Source organism: Laccaria bicolor, genomic scaffold (genome assembly GCF_000143565.1).
Source record: "Laccaria bicolor S238N-H82 LACBIscaffold_6 genomic scaffold, whole genome shotgun sequence".
NCBI lineage: Eukaryota > Fungi > Basidiomycota > Agaricomycetes > Agaricales > Hydnangiaceae > Laccaria > Laccaria bicolor.
The window spans coordinates 1,692,963-1,708,703 of record NW_001889877.1 but is presented as its reverse complement, the minus strand read 5'-3'; the positions used below and the strand labels follow the sequence as shown (position 1 = coordinate 1,708,703).

The 15,741-nt window shown below is 48.3% G+C and overlaps 4 protein-coding genes across 4 annotated transcripts; 1 reads left to right on the top strand and 3 right to left on the bottom strand.

Moving 5' to 3' along the window:
• Positions 1 to 99: 99 nt before the first annotated feature.
• On the bottom strand, positions 100 to 1,814 carry LACBIDRAFT_172826 (glycoside hydrolase family 5 protein; the record flags this gene model as incomplete). Its single annotated transcript, XM_001878241.1, has 7 exons — positions 1,648 to 1,814; positions 1,565 to 1,598; positions 1,313 to 1,453; positions 1,139 to 1,257; positions 798 to 1,085; positions 283 to 748; positions 100 to 237 (listed from the first exon to the last, which is right to left on the bottom strand). Coding segments are annotated over exons 1-7 (1,338 nt in total), but the record flags the coding sequence as incomplete, so codon positions are not given.
• An 871-nt stretch (positions 1,815 to 2,685) lies between these two features.
• On the bottom strand, positions 2,686 to 7,044 carry LACBIDRAFT_316023 (uncharacterized protein; the record flags this gene model as incomplete). The annotated part of the gene is made up of 9 exons (XM_001878240.1): positions 2,686 to 2,766; positions 2,823 to 3,389; positions 3,438 to 3,649; positions 3,706 to 4,200; positions 4,248 to 5,289; positions 5,346 to 5,495; positions 5,546 to 6,734; positions 6,788 to 6,940; positions 6,992 to 7,044. The coding sequence occupies 9 exons, from the start codon at positions 7,042 to 7,044 to the stop codon at positions 2,686 to 2,688; spliced, it is 3,942 nt and encodes a 1,313-aa protein (XP_001878275.1).
• A 1,122-nt stretch (positions 7,045 to 8,166) lies between these two features.
• Positions 8,167 to 11,843, bottom strand: LACBIDRAFT_293468 (uncharacterized protein; the record flags this gene model as incomplete). The annotated part of the gene is made up of 8 exons (XM_001878239.1): positions 8,167 to 8,843; positions 8,909 to 9,112; positions 9,189 to 10,592; positions 10,855 to 11,101; positions 11,156 to 11,306; positions 11,398 to 11,510; positions 11,576 to 11,656; positions 11,718 to 11,843. 8 exons carry the CDS (start codon positions 11,841 to 11,843, stop codon positions 8,818 to 8,820), a joined length of 2,352 nt encoding a protein of 783 aa, XP_001878274.1. The 3' UTR covers positions 8,167 to 8,817.
• Positions 11,844 to 12,046: 203 nt separating this feature from the next.
• LACBIDRAFT_172821 (uncharacterized protein) lies at positions 12,047 to 14,012 on the top strand. Its single transcript, XM_001878579.1, has 8 exons — positions 12,047 to 12,115; positions 12,169 to 12,411; positions 12,461 to 12,580; positions 12,629 to 12,675; positions 12,725 to 12,947; positions 12,998 to 13,436; positions 13,486 to 13,572; positions 13,625 to 14,012. The coding sequence occupies exons 1-8, from the start codon at positions 12,075 to 12,077 to the stop codon at positions 13,712 to 13,714; spliced, it is 1,290 nt and encodes a 429-aa protein (XP_001878614.1). The 5' UTR covers positions 12,047 to 12,074; the 3' UTR covers positions 13,715 to 14,012.
• Positions 14,013 to 15,741: the final 1,729 nt, after the last annotated feature.

Below are 15,741 nucleotides of genomic sequence, written 5' to 3'. Positions count from 1 at the left end.
AGGCCATGCTAACGCTGCTGTCGCTGTAGCGGGGATGTTTCCAGCGCCTGCACCGCCTGTTTGGTAAGCTTTAAGTGGGGGAGACCATGGGCTTGAATTTCCGCAGGCACCTATCGCCTGGCGTGGGTCTTTAGGCATCCAGCCGTTTTCAAGACCCAGCTGATATGACCAAGCTGGCGTTTCGACTGTTCCCGAGACACTAGAGTTACCGATTTTCCATGTCCAGAAGAAATAATCCTGACAAAACGTGAGATAAAATAGTATCGGTCAGTACAAACATACTTGAAGGGCATCCATACTGGCTAGAGCAAATGTATTGATAGCAGTCTTCATGGTTGAGTCCCAGTTTTGCCAATCCGTCCACGGGGTGCAGCTGCCAACACGAGAAGTACTGCCTTGATAGGTCCCTTCATAACGTGTTCCGAGGTTGACACCATTTAGGTATAATCCACAATCGGTCACAGCATTGCTCCACTCTCCGGCAGTTGTCAAACCGAAGTTACTCATGGAATTATTGACAAGACTTCCCCACGAAGTGCAGGGGGTGGTGGCGTATGAAGACATGGGACTCGACGATTGGTCGTTGAAACAGAGGTATGGATGGGTATCTAAACCGACACGATCGGCGTTTGGGAAGACGCCAACCCATTGGCTTCGGCTAAAGAAACCATCATGCAGCGAAATGAATGGACCGTTGCCTGCGCCGGTACCGCCAGCTGTGCGGATAATGTTGTATGCCTCCATGTAGCTAGCAGGCGGTTACTACCTGATGGGAACAAAATAAGTAGAAAACTCACAATCTCGAAAGCGCATCCTGCCCCATAGTGGGACCTTGAGGTTCATTCATTATACCAAAAATAGTCACGACATCTCTGTACTGTGGTTGTGACATAAATTCGGCAAAGACGCGAATGTAATCCAGGGATCGTTGGGCATTAGCATACCCCATAGGACCATTTAAAAGGCCTATGGTTCCAAGCTTTCCGGAATGATTCCATCCATTCTGACTGCCAGGCAAAGCATGTAGGTCAAGATTGATACGAAGGCCGTATTTTCTAGCCCACTTGATGGCTTTGAGGAAATAGCTGTGGGACAGACAATTATTCAGGAAGCGGTGGGGGTAGTGAATGGAACGCACGTCCAGGAGGTCCCAGCCAAAAAAGGTTCACTTCCTCGGGTCTCAATTGCCCAGTAGGGAATTGGTATGCGAACAAAATTGAGACCAGCACCAGCTATCTCCGCAAAATCCTTCTCGGTCTGCATGAAAACGATCAACACCACAAATGGCCCGTAATGAAAATAGGAAACGGACAATAAATGTCTTGTAATGATTCTCTAATTGGGATATGCCTCCATTAGCGGTATCGGCCCTCATCGCAACGCTGAGTGTCCATTCGTCGACAGCAGGCTGAGAGTTACTGAGGTATGGCTGAAAAAGGGCAGGAGAACTAAATGAAGGAGTGTTAGTAGTTTCGGCATCGTTTCAAGTATCATAGACCTGCATAAACTACGACGACAGACGTAAGCCTGGTAGATCAGGATAAGAACTTGTAAAGTTGCTTACTGGTTCAGTGTTCAACCATCCACCAATATTCACTCTGCAAAGAGTTAATGAGAAACAAAAATGCAGGAAGGAAGAAAGCGAACCCGCGTATTTTGTCAGTGCCATAGCGGAAAGTAGCGTTCAGGGCAGGGTTCCAAGATTGAGCTTGAGCCGCATTGTTATATGGATCATTTTCATCAAAATACCAAGTGCCACCGAAAGAATTGCGGTATATGAATGTTGAGCCATCGTCCATAGTAACGGTGCTACCATCACCACCGGTCACGGCCGCAAGGGTGCTAGGTTTGCCCACTGAGCTAGTACTGGAAGGTTGGGAGCTACTTGTGGTAGAATGCGATTGATCCGTTTGCTGGCTGCTCTTGGGTTTTATTATGGCAAAATAAACGGGGACAACGACAGCCGCGATGAGAAGAATTGCAGCAACAACGACAGCCACGATGACAATCTTACGCCTTGCTTTGGCACGAGGCGGCGCGTAGACAGCTCTTTTTTCTTCAATCAGCCCCCTCCGCTGTCCGACTGGAGACATGGGAAGGGCACCCTGTTCGCCGGCGAAGTAGCTCTCACGTGGATCGTCACGATAACCGCTCTCGAAACGACCCGTACCACCAACGGGATCATTGAGAGCATAGACTGAGGAGGTGTATTCCGAGTTGTTGGCAGGGAAAGTGTGTTGCGAGGAAGCATACGAATCACGAAAACCGGGCGAACCGGGGCCGTCATAGAGAGCAGTTCCGATGAACCGTGGCTGGGCTGCGCCAGCAGGAACGGAGTCGTCAATACCCAGTGCGCTTGTACCCATCTGAGGGGTGTGAAAGGCAGAGATATTAGGATCTGGGGAAGGAGGGGCGTTATACAACGAAGTGGAGATATTTTCGTCATTTGTCAACGGAAGCGGGTCATATACGATATTATTTGACGGAGGAGGGTTTGCCATGACGGAAGGTAGGGAGATAAAGGAGGGAGATGGGGATACAAAGTGCGAATAAAATGGGATAGAAAAGAAAGAGTGAAAATGGCCGACGGAGAACCCAACCGGAAACAGCACTGGACGGTGTTCATTATGTAATCACACTTGGCATCAAGGTCACCAGGCTCACTCCAAGCTCACTCTACTAATATCATGACGAATTCGGGAACCCTTGAGCCTGTTGATGCTGTTGTTGAGCCTGTTGTTGTTGTTGCAAAAGTTGTTGCTGTTGCTGCAGGGTTTACTTCTCTTAGAAAAATTCACATTCAAGTTCTTCGTTCAACTCACGAGCATCTGCAGCCGCAACGCTACCGTTACTTGGTCAGGGATGTAAGCCGCAGTCGCGGGGTAGTATTGATTTCCCAAACTCGACGTTGGACGTGCAATACCACTTCCAGGAACTTGAGGTCCTTGCACATGATTTGTTTGTTCCGGGCGAGGAGAGTTTACACCGCTGGGGGGTACCACAGGTCCATGAGGAGGGGAAGCCTGCGAGGGTGAATTGGTCGCATCACGTTTCGTAAACTGGTGGTTGGTAGGTAGATGTCCACTGAGTATCGCCGATCCTCCTCCTATAGCCTGGAGCTGCATAACTTGCTGGGCGGTTAAACCGAGGCGGTTATTAGTTGCCAAAGACGGCGTCGAAATCCTGGATGAACCCCCTACTCCTGGCCGGGCGTTGGAAAGGGAACCAGCCGAATTGACTCTCTGAGCTTGAGTTGCTTGATGCATTAGCTGAAGTTGTTGCAGATGCTGTATCTGCGACTGCTGTATCTGCGACAATTGTTGCTGTTGCTGCTGCTGCTGCTGAGGCTGAGGCTGAGGCTGCTGCTGCGAGAGTGGCGCTTGGGTAGCCTGAGCAAGCGTCAATTAATAACAAAGGAGACTTCAGTGTCCTCGCACCGGAACTGGTGGCACACCGATGCGTTGAGATTGCTCTCGCAACAGATTCTGCCTGGCAAGTTCTTCTTGTCTTCTCCGAGCGAGAGCGAGGTCTTGCACATCCCTTGCATCCTTTTCCGCTTTCATGCGACTGAGTTCAGCTGGCGTGAGTTTGGGCATTTTGCTGTATTGCCCGTGTGTCTCGTGGATCGCTGGGGTTTTCCGTTGGCCCGCTAAAAGCGTTCAACAAAGAGTTTTCCGACAGGAATCAAGCTCTTGAAAAACTCACCAACCATCTTTTGAGCCAGTTCAACTCGCTTCTTGGCGGCTTTGCGCATCGAGTCTTGTAGAAGCAGGTGCCTCCTGCGCTTCTTGGGCTCGCTCCCAGAGTTGATGATTGGTGCGTTCTGGCTTGACACACTTGAGCTTGCCAGCCGTTTCACGCCTCGAGTGGTCATCTGAGAAGGAGTCGAGGGTACCACGGTTTCCTCCAACGGTGCCTGCACTATTTCTAGTGGCCGTTGCCGCATTTCTGGTCCCCATTTTTCCTTCCAACGTTCGAGGCAATCAGAAGCCGACCGTCTATCTGTCGGTGTCGTCAAACGGGAGCCGTTAAAACACTCCGCAATAAGGGCCCAATTATTTGGGTACTTGTCACTCAGAGATCTCAGTAGAGTGTCATCACTCGCGCTCCAGATATGATCAACCCCACGCTTCCCTTTATCTTTTGCGACTTGGAAAGCCAAAATAGCCGGGCCGTTGCTGGACCTGACGTCGAAGAGATCTAGTAGATATTTGAGAAAGATTACATTCGCCCCGGAAAAGGCGTACCGTTTCCACTATCATCTGGGATTTTCATAGGACCATCTGAATCAGGCACTACAGGCATCTCCTCCATTGGCAACCATGTTGAGTCTTTCCAGCGCTTAGACGGCAAAAGAGGACCAATCAGAGTCGGTTTCGCAAACATAAACTTATCAGTCGGGTATAATTTTGTGTATGTAGTTTCTTCGATTCTTTTATTGGGGTCATCCCTATCCGAGTTCTTGCCAAGTTTTTTCTTCCCTTCGATTCCAACCGTGGCTGGAGTGACATCTAGAAGACAGAGTGGTTGGAGGTCCGGGAATAATGCATCTAAATCCAGAGAGTGAGCTGATTCATAGTTGGGCATCTCATTGCTTGACTGAGTGACATCATTTGAATTGAGGAAAAGTTTCTCATCATCCGCGTATGCTATGTTTTCGCGTAGCAATCCATATTTGATAGGCTTAATTGCTTTCACCGAGGAGCCTACCGGATCACTATCCCCGCTTGATGACTGAGAGCTGGATTTAGATCCAAGAACGGGATTATGCGAGGTTGACTTCAAACCAGTCGCAACGTCGGTAGAGACATTGGATTGGGAAGGCGTAGGCATGCCTTGAATAGATTCGTTGGTCGTCTCGCTTTCATTTTGCAAAGCGGAAAGGTCGTCGAAGTCTTCCATCTTTGGTTGCACCGTATTTTCCCCTACGCCGTCTATGAGATGGCTCGCAGTGTCGAGAGCATCCTCGATCATCGCCGCCGGCTCCAGCGGGTCAACAACACTTTGTGCATCCTTGTCCTGTTCGTCATCGTCATCGTCGTCAGAACCATAATTGACCGAAACAAGTGACTTTTTTTGTGGTTGGGTGTCGTCGATATCCATCGCCTCGCCGTCATCTTCGAAGGCTTCCGTTGAAGAATAAGAAGACTTCCATTTGACACAGACACCACAGAGAATGCGCTCTTCCCAGGAGTCCATAGCATGCCATTCGAGTACAGCTGTGGATAAAGCATACGCGAGAGCCATTTTCCATTTCCGCTCTTCACGAAAATCGATCCGCATCCATTTCTTAAAAGATAACGGATATCAATACCAATTTGAAATGTGACTGCTGAGATACATACCATTTCGTCCATGAGATAATCCCAGTGCGTCTTCGCAAGTCCTCCGACACCCCTCTGTTTCTTTGGTTGGCGGAAACTCCATCTGCCGCCGTCTTTCAAAAATTCGACTCTGTCAAGAGTACGAATCAGCCTCAACTCAGTCATAGCTACCTTGACAAGTCATCGGTCATCATTATGAAAGAAAAAAGAGAATCGCGCACCGCCCAATCACGACTGTTCAAACACTTGGACGCTCGGGAAACTTTTTTCCACACAGGGTTTGCGCTGAGTGTCGCTGCCCACCGGTTTAGACCGAGAGGAAGCAAGTCTTCTTTCTCTTTCTTGCCCTCGGTTTTCTCCCGTTCTTTATCCCGCTTACGTTGCTTGAGAGTCTTTGCTTTACGAACGAACTCCGGAGGTAGCACGTTGATCGGAGGGAGCGTATAGCGAGTGCTGGACTGATAATGAGGGTGTGGAGGTGAAGTTTGGCCCATAGACAATTCGGGAAGCGTTGCCATATCAAGTTGAAACAACTGGTCATTGATGGGCGGTGCTGAAGGAGTGGCGATGATGATTGGGCGTTGGGGAGGACGGGTTAGAACTGGAGCAAGAGAAATCGGTCGCAACGTGGATAGGGAATGGGTAACAGCCGTTGATAACAGTTCGGGATCTTCGTTGCCTTCACTGTAATTTGAATCCGAGAGGGAATTGATGAGGACTTCCTCGCTGGTGGCATCTAACTCCAACGCCTGGGAATGACGGACACCACTAACAACGGTTATCTCATCTTCTCGGATATCTTCCCTATTCCCCTCCGGATTCATGGCTGCATGAAAATCTCTATGGTCTTCATCAACGTCCATCGACTCTACAGGCTCTTGAATAGTTGTCGATAATTGTGTGATTGAAGTAGCGGATGGCAATTGCACTGGCACACCATCCTCTTCCATCGTAACGTCTTGAATGTCTGCAGCTTCTTCCTTAGTGGATTTAAAGGTAACTGGTGAGACAGGGGGAAGCTTCTCCTTGTGTGCATCAATTTCAGCAGGCGAAGTCGACGATGGTGAGACAGATGTTGGGGCTCCCAATGATTCGTCTAAAATGGGAATGCTAGATTTATCGTGGTCTTCTTCAGACTCTTCAGCGAGTTGAGGTTTCGAACTAGAAACCTGTAATGTGCTCTCTAAAGATAACGGCAATTTACTTTCGGGTGAAGCCCCCAGCGGTGGGACAGAGTAAGATGCCAAGTTGGGGGAGAATGTTTGAAATTGGTCGTAAGTCGTTTCACATTGTGGAGTTAGGCTAGTCAAGTCTGGAAGAATAAAGATAGCGGCTTTGCTGTCTTGGTCGACTACCAACGGGATTGGAGACCATTCATCTTCAGTGAGGTTTGCAATTGAAGCATTTCCACTAAACGACGTCTTTCGTCAACGAGTATGACAGTGATAGGGCGGCCAACACACTTTCTCGTGAGATCAAATCTCTGAAGGAACTTATGAAGACCAGGTTCATCTTCCTCTTGAGCTTCAGTGGGTAATAGAGCTCCAACATTATTCCTTTGTTGGATGAGGTGATACATTTGACGAAGAAGTTCATTTCGACGGGCTGAAATAGCACTGAAGGGTAAACAATAAGTCGTAAATCAATACAGGGTGCAAATTACGGACTGTAATTGTGCAACACGCTCTTTGATGAGCACAGCTCGAGAGGACTCAGTCATTGAGGGAGCAGGAAATCACCTAGCAAGATTACGTAATTGTGTACTTGAACTGGTAGCCGAGTTTCCACCATGATACAAAGTCGCTATACTTACATCTTCAGCAGTCTCCACCATGCATAGATTTTCAATATTGTGTAAGTAACGATCAACCAGGAACAACAGCCTGAAGCTTCTCCATTGCTTCGCGAACTTCCGCTTCGGCGAAAGCAGCAGCTTCTGTTGCAACGGCGAGCTTTTTCTCCAGCTCCTGTACCGTCATAGGGCGGACAATGCCAGCATCCTCGACAACCCCAATATTATCGAACCGACGTAGTGCATTGCTACTGCGTGGAAGGAATCCATATTTATCCCATCCGTTGTCATTGAATGACAGTACCGCGCGCACAGCAGCCGTGTTAATGTCTCGATGAAGCTCCTCAAGCTTCGACAACTGAATTTCCATCCACCTCGCGCGACGTTCTAATGCCAATGTCAATGCAGCAACTTCGTCTTCCTTCCCTTGTCCTTCATCGCTTCCATCCTCCAGGAAATCATCTCCTTTGAGCATATCCCGTAAAACTCCATCAAATGATGAGCTATCGTCCCAAGTGGTTCTAGGTAGAAGGCGTAACAGGTCTGAGATGGTTTGAGTAAGAGTCTCCAAGAGTTGTTGAAATGATGACACAGCGTTGTCGATGGATCCTGAAGGCATATTGTTTGCAAAAGACCCGCCACCAACTGATAAAGCAGAGAGTGCGTGCACCAGCGGCCCGTACTCAAGGGGCATCTTTGCGGCAGTGGTCAGCGTATGGAGATCAAAAAAAGGATGATTTAGAAGATCCATTCCCGGATGGAAAAGATCTATATCTTCCAAAAGTTCTTCAAGAGAGGTTGGGGATTGCTGAGTCAGGGAATTAGCCGGAGAAAGGGAGATAATGGGAATAGTGTTGACTGCAAGCCCAAGCTGGTGCAGAGGCCCTGCCGCGTCTTGAGAGACATCTTCATCCTTCTGCAACTTCGACGACTTCGAGACCGGTTTTACCTTCTTGGGCTTCTTGGACAAAAGTGGCAATTGAGAGCTTGGGTCTGATTTTATTGGTAAATGAGATTGTTTTATGGCTGGAGTGGGTTGGATAGGCGTCTTCGTGCGCTTATCGGATTTCGGAGTCTCATTAAGATTGGTTTTTGGCCGCAGACCCTTTGCTCCATCAGAGATATTTTCTCCAGTCGGGATCGCTGCACCTGCAATGACCAGACATTGTCTATCGATATGTTCCCTCACAACGGATTTCTCATCTTTGACCGCGGCCTGAGCAACTTGCTTGCCTTCCTCCTCAGCCTGTGTCTGGGAAGCCACCGCCTCTTTCTCCGTTGATTTTCCGCGAGCCACCTTGGCCTTTTTAGCGGCCCTCGTCTCTTGAGCTTGCCTCTGCCTTTCCAAAGCTCTCTCTGTGGCAGCAGCTCTCTTGGCAGCCTTACGATCCGCCTTCGCCTGGACTGCGTTCGGCAAACCGGGCGCATGGTCTTGCTGTTCCTCTGGGGAACCAGCATCGGGGAGAATCGAGAGGGCGGGAAAGTCATTATCCGACAGTAACGTAGGTGGGACCGGGGAAGATGTTGTAGGGACTAAACCATTGTAGCAAAGAAGATGAAGGACACATCAGCGTCATGTTAGACGTGGAGACCATACCAAGGCAAGGGGAGGGAGAAGTCGTGAGAAGACGGATGCTTTATGTCTTGATGTCTGAGTGTCGCGAGTCCGTATTATCGAAAAGGAGAGAGTTGACCGAATTATCAATGCTGATAGTAGATTTTCCGCACTGACAAAGCACGGCACTTGGTACACTGGCCTCCCTCCCCTGATATGGAAGTTAAGACGACTCACCAGATGATGGATTGTGGCCTTCCAAGGGTACTGTACCATTGGAATGCGGACCGGTTCCGCTCGACGTGGCTTGAGGAAACGAGAGGCCAGGTGGTGGACCGTAATGGTGATAAGCCTGTTCTTGCCCAGACGAAACAAAGCTGGCTGACATAATGGCAGGATCACTGAAAGACTGGCCGGGTTTATAGGGTAGTGGGTGTTGTTCTGAGATCAGCGGCGAGAGAGAGGAAGGTGGTTAACAACTGGGATTCAAAACCACACAAACGATGAAAGAGCATACCATGCGAAATCCTATGTAATTCACGATCACGACTGGATTGAATGAAGTCTCGAAGTTGAGCTTCGCTGAGCTCGGCCTCAAAAGGCTGGAAGCGAGGTTTCTGCTGCGAGAAAGATTGCTGCACAAGAGGAGAGCCTAGTGTCGAATTAGGTTGGGGGTTGTCGTACTCGTGGTGTCCGTGTGCAGCGGATACGAACATTTCCGAAGAATTATAGTGAGAGTGAGTATCGTTATTATTGATGCTCAGGGGAGAGGAAGCATGGAGCGGTGAGGAAGCTGCGGTGGAACTTTGACGCCCACGAGCAAACCCGAAACGCGAAACTTTGCGATCTTCGTCTAGAGGTGAATACTGTGATAAGCGGTTTGAGAACGCCAAGCTGGATGATTCCTCGTTCAATTCAGCAAATGGGTTGAATGAACCTAGATAATTTGGACCTCTCTGTTTTTCAAGGGGTGGAGTTCTACCAACAGCGGCGTCATAAATGGAGCGGTTGGCAGGATGGACGAAAGGTGGACCAGGTGGGTTGGGAAATTGCGAGGCCTGCCGGAGGGCAGGGAAAGCATCCACGTAAGACCCATGAAAAGGAATAGTTGGATCAATGTCAAAATTTGGCAATGAGTCCACATTGTTTGCGACTTCAGCCAATTTCGGGTCAAGATTAAAACTGAACCCCCCGCCATCCTCGCCGCTGAGGGTTTGCAGTGTACGATCAAAATCAGGAAAGGGACTGATACTAGAGGTCGAAGGCAATAATGATTCTCGCCTGGCCTTAACATCATCCAGCAAAGCTCGCGCTGCAGTCGACATCTGATAGGAAGATTGAGACGCAAGGAGGGGCGTTTGAGGAGATGCTGTTGATGTTCGAGGAGGTCGACTAGGTGAGAGTATGCCGGGTGGCGCTGAAAGCCCAGGTGGTACTGATGGCAAGTTTGATGGCGTATGCGCCACGAACTGGGCCCCATCTATAGAAGTATGAGGAGACGAGGGGGCAAGGTCCTGCAGCCCAGAGCCAGTATCAGATTCTGTGGTAGCGGATGGCGCTGGCGAATTTGCGGGTTCAATTTTGGGAATAGTTTCCTTTTTCTGCTGTGTAACCTTGACATCAACAGCTTCAGCGGTCTGAGGAGCTGGGAGGGAGGGAGTAGAAGGACGAGAGGAAGCTTGAGAAGCTGTTGTAGTGAGTTTTCGCTCTTGGTGGGTTCGAGTGCTGTACACGCGGCTCTCATTTGTTGCCGCCGGGGTAGTCGAAACATTTCTCGCTTGGCGTGAGACTCCACCGCGCCTGCCCTGTCGTGATAACATGGATGTGGTAACGGTGGACCCATGTGTGCCACCAATTTGTGAATTCGTGCCTGTACTGGTAGACCCTTTCTGTGCCCATGCAGCTGCTCTAGGAAGCCCGGCTGTTTAATACCAGGAGTCAGAGGAGTTGCTCGTTCATTATATTTAACGACTTGCCATCCTCGTCGCCTTTTCTTGTGGTTGAAGCTCTGGTCCGGCTTTCTGTCGCTTTCATGGTATGTTTTCTATCAAGAAGCGTATCAGCATTAGAACTCTGTGGAAGGAAACTGACTAACAAAGTCGTTAAATCCTCCTTCGTAAAGCAATCTTTTTCATCGCCCCATTCATGCAAATTCATGCAACTGTGATCGCTGCACGATATACCCCGGAGGAAAGCCATACAATATTTCGTCGTCCCATAACTGGCTCTCATTATATCCCTGCCACCGCCAGGAGAAGAAGTTCCATCGACAGCGGCGATGGCGCGTGCTGCATCCTCGCGTCGATGGTAGGTTATGTAAAGACCAACGACAGGGCCAGTACCTCCGGAAGACGTCCGCTTTACCAGTAGAATTTTCGTTATCTTGCCGTATTGTCCAAAGTAATCATTCGAACGAAGGGTCGGAATGAGCTAATTTATCATGTGAGATAAATAAACAAGAAAATTGCAAATAGCAAAACGGACCTCCTCTTTCGCAAATCTAGGACCAATCCCGAGAACGTAGACGACATTTCGTTGAACGACACGTAAATTTGCAAGTTGGCGCCTTCCTAGAGCTTCAAGTTCCTTCCTTTCGCGGTCCCGCTGCTTCTTTTGTTGAGTAAGGCGTTTGTGACTAAAGGGCAAGTGAACGGGACAACAATGGCAAAAGAATGAGGAAGATAATCAATGTCAAGTAGAATAGAGATACAAGATTAAGAGCTAACTCTTGAGTAGCAATTGGCTTGAACTCGACTGCGTCGTCTGTGTAGACTCTACGGCAAGCAGGACAACGTTTGTTCAGGTTTTCCTTGATATGGTGCCAACAAAAGCGACAGATCTGAGAAAGGGTGTTATTGAGAAAGATGGTTCGTCTTCAGCAAACTTGTATCATAAAGGGCCCACTTGGTAACCACATATGCATGGCTTGAAGTTGAGATCAGAGATGTCCATTTCCTCTAGGCAAAGAGGACACTCGGCGTCTTCCTAAAAGTGGTTCAGAAGGATAATCAGAGGGTGAAAAGGCCGATTATAATTGTTCTCTTACGGCTTCGTCATCGCTCCAATACGCGTCTTGAACACCGGCCAGAACATGAGATTTGGACTGTGTAACAGAAAATGTTGCATGGACAACTGGGGCTGGAAGAGAAGGATGATGAAGTCTCAATGTCATTTTGCAGACTGGCTGGTGTAGATCAGGGTGGGATGATTAGAGAACTGCGATAGCACAAGAAAGAGAAAGAGCAAGAGACGCGATCTGTTACAATGAGGTGCCCATCCTTCATAACTCCCACGATTTGTTATTCTCTCTTTGTGCATGCCGCTTATGTATTTGCTATGTATGAAGATCTTATCTGAGATCTAATCAGTTCTCTTCTCTTCGGACTCCAGTATTCAAATATTCATGGCGCAGTCAATCTCACAGGCTTTGGATGGAATTTCTCTGTGCGTGACCCATCGTACCACACATAACTTCGGCGATTAATGTCTTTGCTTAGTTCAGATTCGACGCAGAGTGCAGAAGCGACTACTGTCACTGCAGCTCACGAACAGCTAGTAACCCCTTGGGATGTTCAAGGTTCTGTTACCGAAGACGGAAAGCAAAATGCTATAGACTACAATAAACTTGTCGACCAGTTTGGTACTCGAAGGATTGATCCTGCAATGCTGGAACGCTTTGAACGTTTGACTGGACATAAACCTCACATTTTTCTCCGCCGAGGAATGTTCTTCTCTCATCGGTTCGTTTATCTTGAGCGGTTTTATTCAATCTAGTAATCTACGTGGCAGAGAATTCGACGCGATCCTCAACCGATACGAACAAGGAAAACCCTTTTTTCTTTATACTGGACGGGGACCAAGTAGCGATAGTATGCATCTCGGTCACATGGTTCCATTTGTGTTCACAAAGTACGTTCGGCGAGTTACATGGCTTTTCGATCAGTAATTTGGGCGTAGATGGCTACAAGACGTATTCGAGGTTCCTCTAGTGATCCAGCTCACCGGTTGGTCCATAAGATTCATATAACATTCTCCCTAACACATGTAATTTAGATGACGAAAAGTTCCTTTTCAAACATGAGCTCAAGCCAGAACAGACGCAGGCATTTTCGAGACAGAACGCCCGCGACATCATCGCCTGTGGTTTTAATCTAGAACGGACATTTATTTTCAGCGATTATCAGTACATGGGAGGTGCCTTCTACCAAAATGTCTCCAAAATCTCAAGGCAGATCACATATAACCAAGTGAAAGCAGCATTCGGCTTCACAGAATCGTACGTCAGCCTCCGTCGAAGGTTACTTATCTCATAATAGTATGTGACAGGGATAACATAGGAAAGGTCCACTTCGCAGCGATCCAGGCAGCACCGTCGTTCTCGAATTCATTCCCTCATATATTTGGCACTATCTCCAACATTCCATGCCTCATTCCCTGCGCCATTGACCAAGATCCTTACTTTCGTCTGACCCGTGATATAGCACAGAAGTTAAAATATCCTAAACCGGCGCTCATTCATTCAAAATTTTTCCCCGCGCTGCAAGGTCCACAAACGAAGATGAGTGCCAGTGACCCAAACAGCAGCATATTCATGACAGACAAGCCTGCGCAAATCAAGAATAAAATTAACAAGCATGGCTTTTCGGGGGGAAAAGAGACTGTAGAAGAACATAGACGCCTCGGGGGCGACCCGGATGTTGACGTCAGCTATCAATATCTCTCTTTCTTCCTCGAGGATGACGCGGAGCTTGAGAGGATAGGGCAGGTATTTATCATTTCTTCATCGTTACCCCCAGAAACTAACATGCTGAAAGGATTATCGAGCGGGACAGTTGCTGACGGGGGAGCTGAAAGCCAAATGTATTGAGCAACTACAGGCCTTTGTTACTGGTTTCCAGGAGGCGAGCATCCCCGATCAGCTCTTGAAACTATGTTGCTCATAGCCCTTTTCAGCGACGAGCAAAGGTGACCGACGAGGTCGTTGACGCATTCATGAATTCCAATCGCAAGATTGAGCCTACGATTGGAAAAGTGCAAAGTTGAATAGGTGACGCACTTCGGGGTGATTTGTAAATTGTGACTTCTGAGGCACGCCTGTCGACCACTCAATTCTAACTTGTTGCATATGCAGTACACAGTACTTATCCTCCCTAACGCGGATTGAGGGTTTGGCACAGTGCATTGAATGGCATTCAGTAGTTCTTTTAGACTACGTAGCGGCCAACCTTTCGTCAGCGCTGATTTTGCCACCCGACCAGTCAAAAAGTGGCTCTACTTGGCGACCTTCCCAATCGTCTAGCGCTTGTAAAGCAGCCTTCCCCCAATCATATGTTTCATGTTCACGATGGTCCACAGGTCCGTCGACGAAAGTGATTAACAAACGTCCACGCTCAGGTGAGATATAACCTTCCTCAATCCCATTGCGCACGAGGTGGCGCAGAGGTTCCCAGAAAGACAAAACATTGAGTAAAATGACAGCTGTAACGTAAGGTCAGAACATTGTGGACATCACAAGCAAAACTTACGCTTCGTGTGAATGCCGAGTTGTGTCCAAGTTGTTACCTCGAGAACCTTATTTTATTGAGATGTTAGTCGAAATTCCAGAACAACAATACAGCACTCCAAATGCATCTCACCTCTTCGAAAGTTCCGAATCCTCCAGGTAAACCAATGAATCCTCCTACCCGTTTCGCCATTTCTACTTTCCGTTCATGCATGGATTCGACTATAATCTGGAAGAAAACATTAGTACTACTTACGCCATACAGCATGAATTGACTTGCCGTCTCCGTCTACAGATGTTCAAACCGACCTTCATTAGCAATTTCACAGTTGGATCGGGCACACTTACACCTTCGCGACTTGCTCCATTGACAGCAACAGGTGTTTCGGATTTGTTTCCCTCTCCCTCTCCAGCGAATATTGCGTATGGAATGACACCCGTTACTTTTCCACCCCCTTCAAGGACCGTGCCAGACACAACGCCCATGATCCCCTTCGTTCCGCCTCCATAGACAAGAGGACGATTGCTGTCCGCAAGAGCGCGTCCTAGGGCTAGATATTGGGTTGAGCTGGGAGCCTATTGTGGGATTTGTAGCAATGGGCAAACTCACAAACTGCAGCGTTGTGGTAGGCTGAAGACTTTCCGAGCAACGATGCACAGTATACTGCAACTGCTTTGGATGTGGAATCAGGTTTCATGGGGGAGTTGTGACTACAACTCTGCTAGAACTCAACTACTAATATACTAACTCGTGAGGTCCCAATGCACTTAGGGCGGATTTCGGGCGGATTATTTTTTGCGTCATTTTACCGCCATATGCGTTCACATAGAATAAAAAGTGGCCAAGAATGTCGTTCTGAACTGAAGAAATTTCCGCAGTGTGCCCGGTGTCGAACTTTGCGGAATGGCCGAATTTCCGCCGCGCTGGACAGTTCGCCGGGAGCTCGAACTCTTCCTTCTAAATGAGTCAGTTGAATTACCGCCGAAGCAATGTGCGACGCGACCCCGCAACTCTCTGGGAGGGTTGTGCTGTGAATACTAGGTCGTTCTTGTGGGCCGTCCGTGAATTGGAAAGTACGAGGCAGAAATGTACCAAAATTTTGGCTTTAAGTACATAAAAGCACGTCGGAAATTGCCACAACAGGGCCGCCAGAACCTTAGATGGGTGCAAACCCCACATGGTAGGGACTTTTATGGATCACCAATACCCCAGACCCGTGGATATGTATAGAAATCCACGGATATCCGTGAATCAGTGATCCATAAGCTATATTTGGACGGGGGCAGCTGGTAGTCTCGTTATGGATATGTACACTATTGGGGTGTAATTATATCCATGGTAGTAATTACCCGCTCACACATTCCAAATACAGAACTTCCCCATTTTTTCGAATTCAACACTACGTTCTCTTACTCAAGTCAAACATAGCGAATTACTACCATCGGAGACTGGGTTCGAGTCTAGGCAGCTGGCCGCGCCCACTAGTACTAGTAGTACATACGCTACGGCGAAATCTCAACTTCGCAGAAGTAAACGAATGAAATTTGAGATAAGTGTACAAGATAG